Below are 13,184 nucleotides of genomic sequence, written 5' to 3'. Positions count from 1 at the left end.
ATTCAGGCCTTCAGTCAGTGGGATAAAATAGTGATGCTAATAAAGTCACCAGCCTACTTCATGTAAGATGGATTAGCGTCATACTCAACTAGTGGGAAGGAGAAAAGACCAGTCAGCCTTTCTGTTTTGGCCAAATAGTGTTTTGGAGCTGCTGACCTCTCACAATCCTGTGGTTTCATTGGTCTGTGCTTGTCTTAACTCCCTTCTGTTTCACTAGAGATCCACACTTCCCACATTTTTTCTTCTCTGGCTTACAATGTTTTCTTTTTCCTCTTGTCTGTGTTCTTTTTCTTCTATTTGTGTTTTTTATTCATTGCCTGCTCCTCAAGGCTGAACCAGACCCATTACTGATTACTGAAATACCACTGTGCTCTGTTTTGAAAGGTTTACATGTACAGGTTTACATGATGCACATGGGTTTTGGAAGACAATACCAATGACAAATACAATGTCTTCATACTTGTAGTGATGCCAGATCAGAAAATGTTCTGACTATTTCTGCTATGGTAGTGCTTTTCCAGTTAACGCTTCTAAAATTTGACTCAAACTAAACAAAGGACAGCATCATCACATATGAGTATCTTATTCATTCCAAGAAATATTTGGTGTATGAGTCATGGTAGTCTATCGGAACAGAGTGGAGAAAAGTTTTGACTATCATAAGGGTGTGTGCCTGTGTGTGAGTGTCTCAGGCCCCATTACACATATGGGATGGTCGAACATGTCTACCAAATCCAGTGTGTCAGGGAGCAAATTGGAAATGCCAATTTCACTTTCCACTGCTCCGTATCTTATCTCTCCCTTACCCTCATCCCACTACTTAGCTCGTGTGTAAATGAATAAGGTCCTCTCACTTGTCTGCTAGTGTCCGATTTCTGTCTGCTCCCACCTCCAACTCCCCTTCTTCTTCTCTTATCCTCATCCTTTCCCACATTCTCCTCTCATCACCTGTTCTGTCTCTTCTCCTTTCCTTCCTTCCCTGTCTCCATTCTTCCCTGCCCATTCAACTGTAACCCATCTGTTATTTCTCTGAGTATTTATGAAACATGACTGTGTTGGTGAATATGGATTTATGCATCCTCGGTTCACTGTCTGCAGCAAACAGGCTGTGTTGAATCATAATGCAAATGAAACAATATCTCATGCTATTCCCAATTTGCATTAAATCTATTATAAATCAGCAATTTCTCACACACCCCTTGTGTTTTTCTGTCTCAGTATGACTACGAGGGCAGTGACATCAGTGACCTACCAGTCGACCTCTCTGTGGTGTGGAATGGAAACTTTGTCATTGACAACCCATTCAACATTCAAGGTAGAACATTTTCTTTTATTTTTGTGATCTTGCTTTCACTCTGTGGGCAAAAATTAGAATCAGCCCTGCCTTTGTAGCTCTGTGTAATGACTTTCTGTGAATCAGTAACACAATACACTATAATCTGTAATTTCATTTAGACAGCCACCAGGGAGAAAGGTGAAAGTGTACCATCCATTTGGAAAACCACAACTTTCATGAGTGGTAGAGGGAGTGATTGATGGATGGTGATGATGACAAACACTAAAGAAAGAAATTAATAGGGATGGATATTAGAGAAAAAGACAAACAAATGGAGAAACTGACAGGCAGGAGAAAGGATGAAGAGGAAGAAAGATGACTGGATGACAGGTTGATAAATGTAGAACGTAATGGTGGGGGGTAGATGAGAATTTAGGGGATTGATAAAGAAAAAAAAAAAGTGACATGGAAGGATGTCATTTATTCTTTTTAACCGCTATACGTACATAAAGTGGAAAACAATTACCAATTTTAAATTCTTTACCAAGTGTGATATACGAGGTAGTGAAGGCTAATGAATTTAGACGTCCCATTACACAAGATAATATACGTATTGCTCTCAAGAGTATTATACAGGCTTTGTTCTGTATTTGCATGTCTCGAGTCAGAATAACTAAACCCCTCTACTCTTTTCTGTTCTATTATGTTCACTATTCATTTCAGTCTTAAAATGACACACATACATGTTTCTTTCTCACGTCCTTTGTGTTCTATCTGACCTCATTTTGGTAATGTCAGCCATGCAGTATGTTTTGCAGATTGTTTGGAAATTAGTTGCTTATCAGTTATAGCCTATTTCTTTTGCCTGTTGTTTTGTTTAAGATTTGCTCCTTTAAGACTTTCTGCCTGTCTGTGCTGAAAGACCATCTCCTGGGGTTAAACATTCTGTGTTGAGCATGTGGTGAGATGTGTTGTAGCTGTCACAACAAAATAAATAATCCCATTTCTATGCAATCAAACTGATCCTATACTGTAATTTTCAACTAGATTAGATGGCTGTTCCTAATCTGAAGTATTCAACTGAGCAGTGCAGAATAACCTATTCAGTAATAGTGTCAGTATATATAGTAAGCCAAGTAAGTACATTGCACTTTAACATCTGTGTGTTTATTAGTACATTTTTGCCAGAAACATGTTGATATTTAAAATTTCATCATTTAAAGGTGTTAAACACGCAGTTGGCATTTTAGATATGCCAAGCAATCTATAATGCATGTTAATATAGTTATATAGGGCTAATAGAATGAAAGAAACAAATCTTTAAGGTGACTGTATAAAACTGTTATGTTTATGCTATTTACTGTTGTTGACAACATGATCATTTTTAGGTGCTTGTTGATGGAAATGTAATTGGGTTTTAATACACTGTCAATATCTTTAAAATATCTTTGTGATAAGTTGTAAGGATTCATGAGGTAAAATTTAGCGTAAATTTAATCCAGTCTCTAAACATCATTTGTATCTGATGTTTCATAACATCTTGTTTAAAACACTTTTAATAGTGGAAATGGGGCTGAAATACAGCAGAGAAAACAATGCTCACACTGTTCAAAGACAAACTCCCCACTCTTTTGTATTACCCAGTACCACCTCCAAATCCCCAACTTTCCTCACAGCCCACTGTCGATATTTTTAAAATACACAGTTTACAGTTCAGTTGAAGACAGAGAGCTGTGAGGAGTTGGAAGGGAGATTTGGTGGCATTCTTGCAAACTGGGAAGAGTGTACTTTTTATAGGTTGTCTGGAGTCATCTGGGTGACTTTGACTAAAACTCATGACAGGGTTTTTGACATCCATGTTCCAGATATGAGTTTTTATACAGCAAAGTTATCCAGATAGCTCTTGTAAAAGGCCCCAGGGATGTGTGCCACAGTGGCTGCTTTGCATGTGTCAGCATGGTGTTGAGCTCTGAGAGTGGAGCTCTGGAGTGTGAAATCCAATAATCTTAGAAGCAGTGTGTGTGAACTTGACAACTAACTTGTCAAGTATGTTCCTTTATGCAGGCAGCATCCAAGGCCAATGGTGTGTACCTCAAAAGAAGCCAAAGATAGATTTCTGCAGCTCGCTGGGTTATGGATGAGAAATTAGTGTAAATCAACAAGGCTATTAACCCCCCAGCAGATACAGAATACTCTCTGTGCTTTTATGAGTTCAATGCAGTGTTATTGTTCAAGGTATAAAGCTCCTTAAACATGCATTATAGAGCCATCCTCACTCATACAAATCTCATAAAGACCTTCTCCTCCTTTTCTCCTCCTTTTTCTCTCCATTCTCCATTCTCTATTAATCCCTCCCACCCCATCCCTGTCGTTTTCTTTCTGAATTGAAGCTGTATTATCCGTCTGAGGCAGAGCTGCTCAGTGCTGACCCGACTTTGCCCCGGTGTAAAGTGGAGATGTTAATGTTAATTAAATCACTCATTTGGTTCAGATTAATTAGCGTCACGCTACTTTTAAGCTGAGCCGTGGCTAATCAGATTAGGGCGTGCGAAGGGCCGAGGCAGGCAGATGGATCCAAAAGAAGCTCTCTTTGAAGTCCGGTCTCCGTCTGTCTGCTGAGGAGGAGGAGGAGGGCGGAGATTCTTCCATGCTCTCTCTTTTTTTTCCTCTGTTTTTCCACTTCAGTTCATTTCAAATCTGTTTATCCCATGTGACAACAAACAAACCTGGCTACAGCTTGTTGTAATGTAGTATCAGCTGAGATAATGGTGATGGAGATTAATAGATGATAAATGATAACAAAACTCCATCCATATAGCAGTATATTCTCCTCTGTTTTTGCTTGTTTCTCCACTCACTCAGATTCTCTAAGGTCCCTTCTTTTGTCTCTTTCCCACTTTCCTTTAACCTCTCACTCTGTCACTATCTTAAAGTTCACAACAATTCTCATTGCTGTTTTGTTAACAAGCACAGCAAAAATGTATCCTCCCACCACCCCCTGCTCCCTTTCATCTCCCTCTCCTTTAATTTGTCAGGTGTTTGAGGTTTTAATTATTTATTTATCTGTTTATTTATTCTTTTTTTTTCTTTCTTTTTTTTTTACTTTTAATGACTTTTTCCACTCTGCAGAGTTGAGGGAATGGTTTTATACACAACAAATTATCAAATCCCTGTTGGTGTTAGAAGATATTACCTGTTGAATTAATTTCTCTAATATCCCTCTGGGTTGCTTGTTCAATGTTTTGAATTTTTTTCTGCGTGTATCTGTGGAAACAGTTATTCTCTCATCATCACAGACTCACACTATTTACGATCACCTGCTGAAGGTTTTAGGTGTTATGTGGCTGATTAACATATTCATTTATGCTGCTTCTCCCTCTTACTCCCCTTCTCCTTATTACTTTTTTGACTTTTTGTATATTGCTTTTATTAATTAATGAACCATTTATAGAACTTACAAAATTAGGTTTCTCTGGTAGCATGGGCTTTGGTATAATTTCCAAAATAAAGGCAAATAAGGAATATAGTTCATGCATTTGAATTATACCAAGTTCATTTAAACATGTTTTAAACATGCGAACTTTACTGTCACTGCTGTACAAAATTGAAACAAATTCTTTGTGCAGCAAAAACACAAAAACAGATATTTGAAAAGCTGAAAATGAAATAATGATAAAAGAAACAGGAGTGTGACTTTATAATATAACTGACATCTTGTGCTGCCAACTGCAAAAACTCATGGTCAGATAGTTCAACTATCTCGCTAGTTATCTAATCTGGCTTAGCTGAACATACAGTTATCTTACACACTGTTTTAAGAAGATGGTTAGCTAGCGTGCTAACACAAATGCCATAGTTATACATGCATGACTGTCACTGACATTTGTGTGTTTTGAGTGCTCTAGGAAAAACTGCTGTTCACCCTCTAAATCAATGAGAAAACATCATCCTCCAGAGCAGTCCAGTGACTGAGGATTGTTTGTATTGGCACAAATCCAATCATATCATGTCTGCCCTCTCCCACTCTTCCTGTTTCTCCCCCAGCCCACCTGTACAAGTGCAGAGCATTGCGGGACAGCTGCGGTATGTGCCTGAAGGCCGACCCCAGGTTTGAATGCGGCTGGTGTGTTCAAGACAGAAAGTGCTCACTGAGGCAGGAGTGTACTGGTGGAGGAAACTCTCACCTACCACTACAGCTGGCTGAAAGTGGAGGGTGGATGCACGCCACATCTGGAAACAGCCGCTGTGCCCACCCAAAGATCACTAAGGTAATTGGGTGTGTTTCTTGGTATGGATGCATACATTGGAAGCAACAGCACCTGCCACCATGGCACTCTATGTGGATGACTCTTTGCAACAAAACAGATGTTTTTTCCATATTTTGCAGTCATCAGTGTTGTCTATTATTTTCTTATCTCCTTTTTAAATTAAGACCAATATTTATAAAAATGAAGGAACAACTGTGTTTTACTACCTTTCAGTCTAGGTAAAATATACATATCATGCATGTTAAGCTACTTTAGTTCTTCTCTTTAATTTGCTGTTTAATTTAAATTATAATTAAGAACACTTTTGCAAAATTGAGGCCATAGTATGGGGGAAATCTAAAGAAAAATGAAATGACATTAGAATTTCATCTAGGTGTAAAGTGGCAGCTGAGAGGGTGAAATCTCCACTGGTAAGAAAGTAAAAAACATCCAGTGTTCACTGTCGACAACCAAAAGAAACCATTCTAATCAAACTCCCTTCAGTGTTACGGCTCTAAGAAAGGCAGTGTGGTTCCTTTGAGCACCACATCACATCATAATCTCGTCAGCTGTTGAGCAGTGTAAATTCACCTGCTGAGATCCAAAGCTGGGAAGCCTTGATAGGCCATTGCGTCAGCACTGTTTGTTGAAGCCCCTGTGGTCATGAAAGCCCTACGTGTCCTGAACGGAGAATAAAAGCTGCTCTATTTAAATGTGTTGCTATTAAAACTCACACATGTTGGGACCTCGTTCCTGCCCTTGGCCCAGAAGTGGTTTTATTACTCACTGTTACATCAAACTGGTACTCCAGAGATGGGGGCATACAAAGGTTTTTTTGGTTTTCTCTTTTAAACTGTTTTGTTGAAAACTGTCAGGTTTCATTTATTTTTGATTCTAGATTTTTTTATTTTCTAACTTCCTTTTTTTCTGTGATTGGCTGTTAGTTGAAAAGAGGAAGGAAAGCAGTCATCATGTTTCCTTTGAAGCAGGTACAAAATCTGACAATATTCCCTGATGATATTCTGTCCTCATTTGTTTTACAAACAGTGAGTAACATTAAAGCTTCAGTTCTTGGTTAAATGGCTGGTGACACTACATTTTTTAGACTTTTTATATCAGTGTTTTCACCATATTTCAATGTATTGTGATTGTGTCTGGTGATACAAGACAAATCATCATCATAGCATCATTGCAGTTGGTTGAGAAGCATACTGTTGTAGGGTAGGTGTAATTCTGTCTTGACCTTACAGAACTAGTAATGCCACTGGAATACAGTAATGTTAAGACCTTTACTACTGTATGTTGGTCTGGAGCATGAGTGGATGAGGAAATGGAAGAAAAGATCATGCACCAGAGCAGGAGACGGACAAAGAACAGCTATATTTTCAGAATTTTCTGCAGTTCTTCTGGTTGTTCTAAATCGTCTCCTGTTGTTGTTAGTAAGCATTTATAACATGATGACCCAACAACAGCTAAAATACATATCTGACGTTTCTGCCTGCTGCTTCTTGCTTTGTGTCTGGGATGGTGGTTGTGTCTATTCTCAAACTCACCATCCATGTGAATAATAGTAAATGCAAGCATCGCACATGCATTTGCAAATTAAAAAGATCTATCTTCATAAACAAAAGTGTTAATACCTTTGTGGAGAAAGGACAGTAAGAGTGATGTGTTTTTATCTTATAATAGTACACCTGGAGACTGGGAGTAATAAATGTCTAAAGGGTTATCAAAGCAAAAGGTAAAAGACACCTTGATATAGGAAAAATAGCTGATGTCTCTATTCACTTGATTCAGAGATTCATTTTGTCTTGTTTACTTTGTTTGTTAATTGTTAGTTTACTTTATATCCCCTATCAGGAGGGGTAAGCACAGTAAGTTTTAAGAATTTTATTTTTCATGTAGATCAGCTATCATAAGTATCTATATATATATAATATACTATCCAATTACCAGCCATTTAGCCACAAATAGGCTAATTTACAAGTGCTTATGTTTGTAGTAGGTAAATGGCTCAATGTTGAGCATTTAATTATGTGATAATTACATTTCTCTGTGGAATCATTATGTGAACATACCATCACTTTGACACTCACTCAGATTTAGTAACAGTGACTGCATCTTAGACCTTCGACAGTTAAGCTACTTGAATAAGTGATGGGCTAGGGTCAAGATTTGGTCATAGTAATTAAGATAAACCAGGTTAATTAGTTTCTGCATTAAGAAAGACAATATACTGCTCCATGTTGTGATACATACTACCTGTAGAGTTTCTGATTAATCACATAGGAATTGCTGGCAGTAACCCCAAATCAAAAGAAAAAGCAGACCATCAACCAAGTCTCTCAACACATTAAAAGTGCTTGAGTCGATTGTATCAAAAACAATACTTTAAAAACATTACAGTCTCCAGACACCTAAAATCCACTTTTGAGAAAATAATATACCCAATTCAGTATCCCCAAGGTTTTTAAGTATTTGAAGATAATAACACTTATAGATTATTTGTGTGAGTCAGTATTCCCAAGGAAGACCTATTGCAAAATAAATTTCCCATACTCCATGTTTGCTTGGAATGTCTTTTAGAATTCTACTATTTTCTGACCACATAAACAATGTTCCCAGTTTTTTAACAGCTCTTCGTCCTCTGTGGTTCCTGGGCTATTGGTTACCATTGAGACCACAGCAGGATTACCATGTTACAGAACATATACACATACATACTGAATGACTGACAGGCTGGGAAACCACTGCTATAATACTGAGGATTTGATGTGGCTACAATGTGGTCAGGACTGCAAATATAAAGGCAACACCACCACAGAGACGCCACAGTATCTTACTTCTAGTGGATTCCTGGTTAGAGGTATGATGAAATGACCAAACATGGGAAGAAATGTAATGTCAAACATATAAAGATTAACTGAATTCACAAGTACTTCCAAAGCTGCTGTACCCCTTAGAGTACATCCACAGAAAGCTATACTTCATCAGCTCTGCAGTAGCTTAAAATTGGAATAGTAGATATGGTGGAGGGACCTCCTTTTTTCATCATTCATCTTTGCATAGAAACAACAAACTAACAAAATATCTAAGGAGGAATGCAGTTTCTGTTTGAATAATGCAGTAGTAACAAAACTGTGGTTCAGTATGAATATCTGGCAATTCAGTAATTAGTGGTTAGTAGCTGGCATGGACTGCATTTTACTAATGCATCCACAATCATTTATGATCCTATCGGTTGAGTCCAGATCAGTTAGGCTGCTCATGTGGAACAATTATATCTGTTATTATTTTGTTTTTAAAGGTGGTTCTGTTGACTCCGGTTACTATCTGCCAAACTGCCTGATGCTTAATCTCAGTTTCAGGGCATCTGTGCTTTACAATCCCTGGAGATTTGTGGTTATGTCCCTGGATGAACATTGGTAGTGTTGTGTCAAATCGCTGCAACATGAGTCCAAAGCTGCTTGAGGTCCTATTCCCACACTGTGACATCTGCCTGCATGCCCACAGGCACAGTAAGCACCAGTTAACTTATGTGGTGAGTTTGGGGTGTTCCAATGGGAATCCACTCTCAGATGTCAGAGAAATATTATAATTGTAAACAATCATTGCATTCTTTTAGTCATATTAGCTAGTCGGTGAAGTGGTCTGGCTCCATGCTCTGTACCATAGCGATCATGTTTCAGATACATAGCTAGAGATCATAATGTGGTTAATTAGAGGAAATGTTGTTTTCTTTCATTTTCCTTGTGTTATGAAGTATGAAGGGATTCTGCATTTGGTCTGCAGCCCTACTTGGTGGTGGCTAGCCAAGTAATCTCTAATTTTTTTCTCAGTACTCCCCCCTTTAACATTTTGGGGAATGTTGAGATTTTGAGTTCTACCTGTGGGGCCCATTGTGTTGAGTGCATAAAGTTTCAGTGTGAACATAATATGCCCCAACTATCACAACCTCACCTACCTTTTCACAAATAAAGCTATTACATGTGACGATACAGAACTTAGAGAATATCAATATTATAATATATAAATTAATACACCTCTGTACACTTAATTACAGACATAAGGTCTGTGAATAACTAGGGGCAAGTATTGTTTTTGGTGCAAAATATTTAGATTTGCTGCACAAACTAGATGGGACACTGCTGTGATTGATTTGTAACCCCAGCAGGCATCTTTAATCAAGTCAGTAATCCAGTGGTGATAAATGCTGGTCCGCCTTCACTGGACACTTGTAAAAGCTGTGGTTTGTAGCCTTTTCAAAGTGTGTGGGAGACTGTCCATTATACTGCAGGAGTGTATTTTGGTCTTTTTGATACTGTAGGTAACAATTACATACACACATCATCAGTAAAGTAATTTAGCCAGAAAACACGTGTTCTAATATTAGACTCATATAGATTCACATAACGTACTCTAAAGCATTTTTCCATTTGCATTTGTGTTTATTGTGTGGCAGTATACGGACACTATAAAGTCTCAGATTACAGTGAAAATCCCTTTTAACAGCACTGTTCTTTCTCCTTCTCTGTTGCCTGGCTGTCTGTGGCACTGCCAGTATTTGCTATCCCAGGGCTTGGTAGCTAACTGATATTGTATTTTGTGGTATCATAGCTTCATTCTTCCAAAATCATCTGAAGCACCGTTTCCACACCCTGACATCTGTTGTCCATAACATACCCTAGGGCTTGATGGCTACTCACTTTGGTCAGTGTTTACCAGTAATTGTGTTTGTGGAACCGAACTGCCGAGGCTCTACTCGCGCCTGAGGTTCCAGCATGAGTCAGCTTCCAATCAGCAGGCCTGACTGCTCTGGCTTTGTCTGCCCTTGGTCTCTCCATTGACTTACATCCAGGTTTACACTGCTGTATAGATTTTTATAGTGGACTATACAGTAAGGTGCCAGTTTTCAAAACCCAGCACAATCACCTCAACATACATTCAGTATGATTAGGAGATTAGAATTCAAAGTCTTTGTAATAAACACAAACTTAACAGAGCTGTAGAAGTGTTTGGATGTCAGCTGAGCGTCTCCATATAAAAGTTTAGCATTAAGTCTCATGTGTCTGGCAAGACATACACAATAATGTGTATCTAAAATAATAATAGCAAAATAGTATCCACACTATTGAAATCACCATTTGACGTGTTGTTTTGAAAAGTCTGTAGTATAATAATAGCAGTATGCCTCTATACTTTGGTCTCCTCAGTTTGCATTCCCATAACTGCACTCTCTACTCAGCCAAGCACTGCAGAAGAACAGGGCAGTGGACAGATTACACATAATTACCTTGTGATGCTTGTTAGGGATTAGTTTTGCATGTGTATGTCTGCTGTAGTGTGTGTGCACATTTGTGACAACCACTGTTCATCAGTCACCATATTTGTTTTGCCACACCACACCTGTCCTCGTTGCGTACCGTAATCTGGCTAGATAAATCACATTAAGGTTCAGCGGGATGACTGAGCATTACACCATCACAGCCCCAGCAACCAAGCCAAGCCAGCGTAATAAGTTTCAATTAAACCTCGGAGATAATGCTGCTTTGGTTGTGTGTACCGGCATAACTTTAAGCGGGTGATTTTTCTTCATTAAAACTTAAATCACCTGATATGGGCAGTTCTGCATTATGTGTGTGTATGTGTACGTACCTAATATTTTTGTGGACCAGAGGCTATGTGTGTATTTGTTTGACAGTATTTTGTGCAATGTCATGTTTTAGAACCATTTTTTGATTTGGTTAAATGGGGGAACCATATGAAACTAAACTTATATGTATTTGTCTTTTCTGTATACTCTTTTCATGCTCGTCTTCTATCTCTATGTCTTCCTGTCTACCTATCCTGACCTCCATCCTCCATTCTCTTGTTGGTCCAGTTGTTCCCTGAGACGGGGCCCCGCCAAGGAGGAACCAGAGTGACCATTCTCGGGGAGAACCTGGGCCTGCAGTTCAGAGACATCCAGATGGGTGTCAGACTGGGCAGGGTGCCCTGTGTGCCTATTGAGGAGGAGTATGTGAGTGCGGAGAGGCAAGTTAAGAAACAGAGGAAACTCAAGTGCACACATACAGGGATCTTACACAAAAAGACACGTTCAAACGGTGAAACTGTGTGTATACCTACAAAGTATAGAATTACTGATGAATGCATTTTCAAGTGCACACAGACAGCGGTTGTCTATCCAATAGAAACCCACACTTACATCATGTGTCTGTGTAGGCACACCTGCATTCAATAAAAGATGATGGCACCCGGGTTTTTGTGTATTTGTAAATTCCATCTGCCGTTCCCCTCCATTACTACATGTGCTCTTTCCTTTATTTTTCTTCTTCCTCCATCCTGACATTTACTCCTCTGCAGAGTCCTACACGGCTGAGGAATTGAGTTCACACAGATCAAACAATCGCTCTCTAGTGCAGTTAGTTGGGAAATGATGCATGTTGAGATAGAGGGTATCTCTACTCAGATATTACACACACACCAGTCATTCAGCACATTATACTGTGCCTTATTTTGAATAAGTGGTGCAGGGAATCATGTATAATATATTTTTTTCCTTTCTTTTGTAGTCAGATTTCTTTTTTTTCTCTTTTACCTACATTTTTGAGATTACCACAAATGGATATGTGGTAATCCTTTGATAGTGGCTAATGTTCAACAGTTCTGTCATTTTCCAAACTGGTCAGTGAATTAAAAAAAAAAAAAAATCACCACATCAACAAGAATATCTTTAGCCTGACTCTGTACTCTTTTTTTTTTCCAATCCCTCAATCCCTACAGAATAGTTTGTCTGCTGAACGATGCTACAGGCTACAGGGTCCAAGAGGCTCAGGTGGAGGTGTGTGTGAGAGACTGTGTCAATGACTACAGAGCGTTGTCGCCAAGGCCATTCACCTTTGTGGTAAGAACAAATCAAGTTCTTCAAGGAGTCACTTTATTGAATCTGTTGACTCAAAGATGCATGTGTTATACTTAAGTATGCAGAGAAAATAAAGTCACAGTATTTTGAAATACTTTTTTTAGTAATAAAGATGAACTTGTCTTTATTTCCTTTGTACTCTAGACGCCGTACTTCACACGTATCCAACCATCTCAGGGGCCAATTTCTGGTGGTACTCGGGTCACCATCGAGGGAAGCTACCTCAATGCAGGCAGCTACGTGTCTGTCAGCATAGGACCACAGCCCTGCTATTTCAAAAAGTGAGGAGCATTTTTTTATACAGTATCTGAATAAAAAATTTTAATCAACCCTATGGGGAAAATGTAACACCATAACAGAAGAAAATAGAAGTTAGATAAAAATAAAACAAATGTGGACTTACATAACCAGTACTTAAGATAGCAAAACAAGTTCTTAATTATGACTGATGGTGCTGTAGATAATCCACAAAATAAATAAAGATAAAGAAATTATCTACATAAACAAATAAGCTCTGTATAAAGAGTTGTTTATTTGTATAATAAAACAGTGTCATTATCATAAAGATATTACATGCACATTTAAGCATGTAATCAGTGTGTCAGGTTAGGACGTTTATTCATATGAGTGGGATCAGGAATGTTTGTGCCTATGCATCCTTGTTGTTTGCAAACACATTATTTCTTTGTCTGCATTCACACCAGCTTTTCCTAATCTAGTGCATGAACGAATATGAACT

At 38.5% G+C, this 13,184-nt stretch overlaps 1 protein-coding gene across 3 annotated transcripts in view; it reads left to right on the top strand.

Moving 5' to 3' along the window:
• LOC113145505 (plexin-A1-like) overlaps positions 1-13,184 on the top strand; it is a 206,197-nt gene that overhangs the window by 145,803 nt on the left and 47,210 nt on the right. For all 3 annotated transcript variants that reach the window (XM_026332319.1, XM_026332321.1, XM_026332320.1), the window contains 5 exons: positions 1,219-1,315; positions 5,321-5,544; positions 11,405-11,556; positions 12,307-12,427; positions 12,590-12,726. In XM_026332319.1, coding sequence (XP_026188104.1) covers positions 1,219-1,315; positions 5,321-5,544; positions 11,405-11,556; positions 12,307-12,427; positions 12,590-12,726 — 731 coding nt within the window. The remainder of the gene's footprint in view (positions 1-1,218; positions 1,316-5,320; positions 5,545-11,404; positions 11,557-12,306; positions 12,428-12,589; positions 12,727-13,184) is intronic.

The sequence above is a fragment of the Mastacembelus armatus genome, chromosome 7, assembly GCF_900324485.2.
Source record: "Mastacembelus armatus chromosome 7, fMasArm1.2, whole genome shotgun sequence".
Lineage (NCBI taxonomy): Eukaryota > Metazoa > Chordata > Actinopteri > Synbranchiformes > Mastacembelidae > Mastacembelus > Mastacembelus armatus.
The sequence above is the reverse complement of the archived record's forward strand: the minus strand, read 5'-3'. Positions and strand labels throughout refer to the sequence as shown.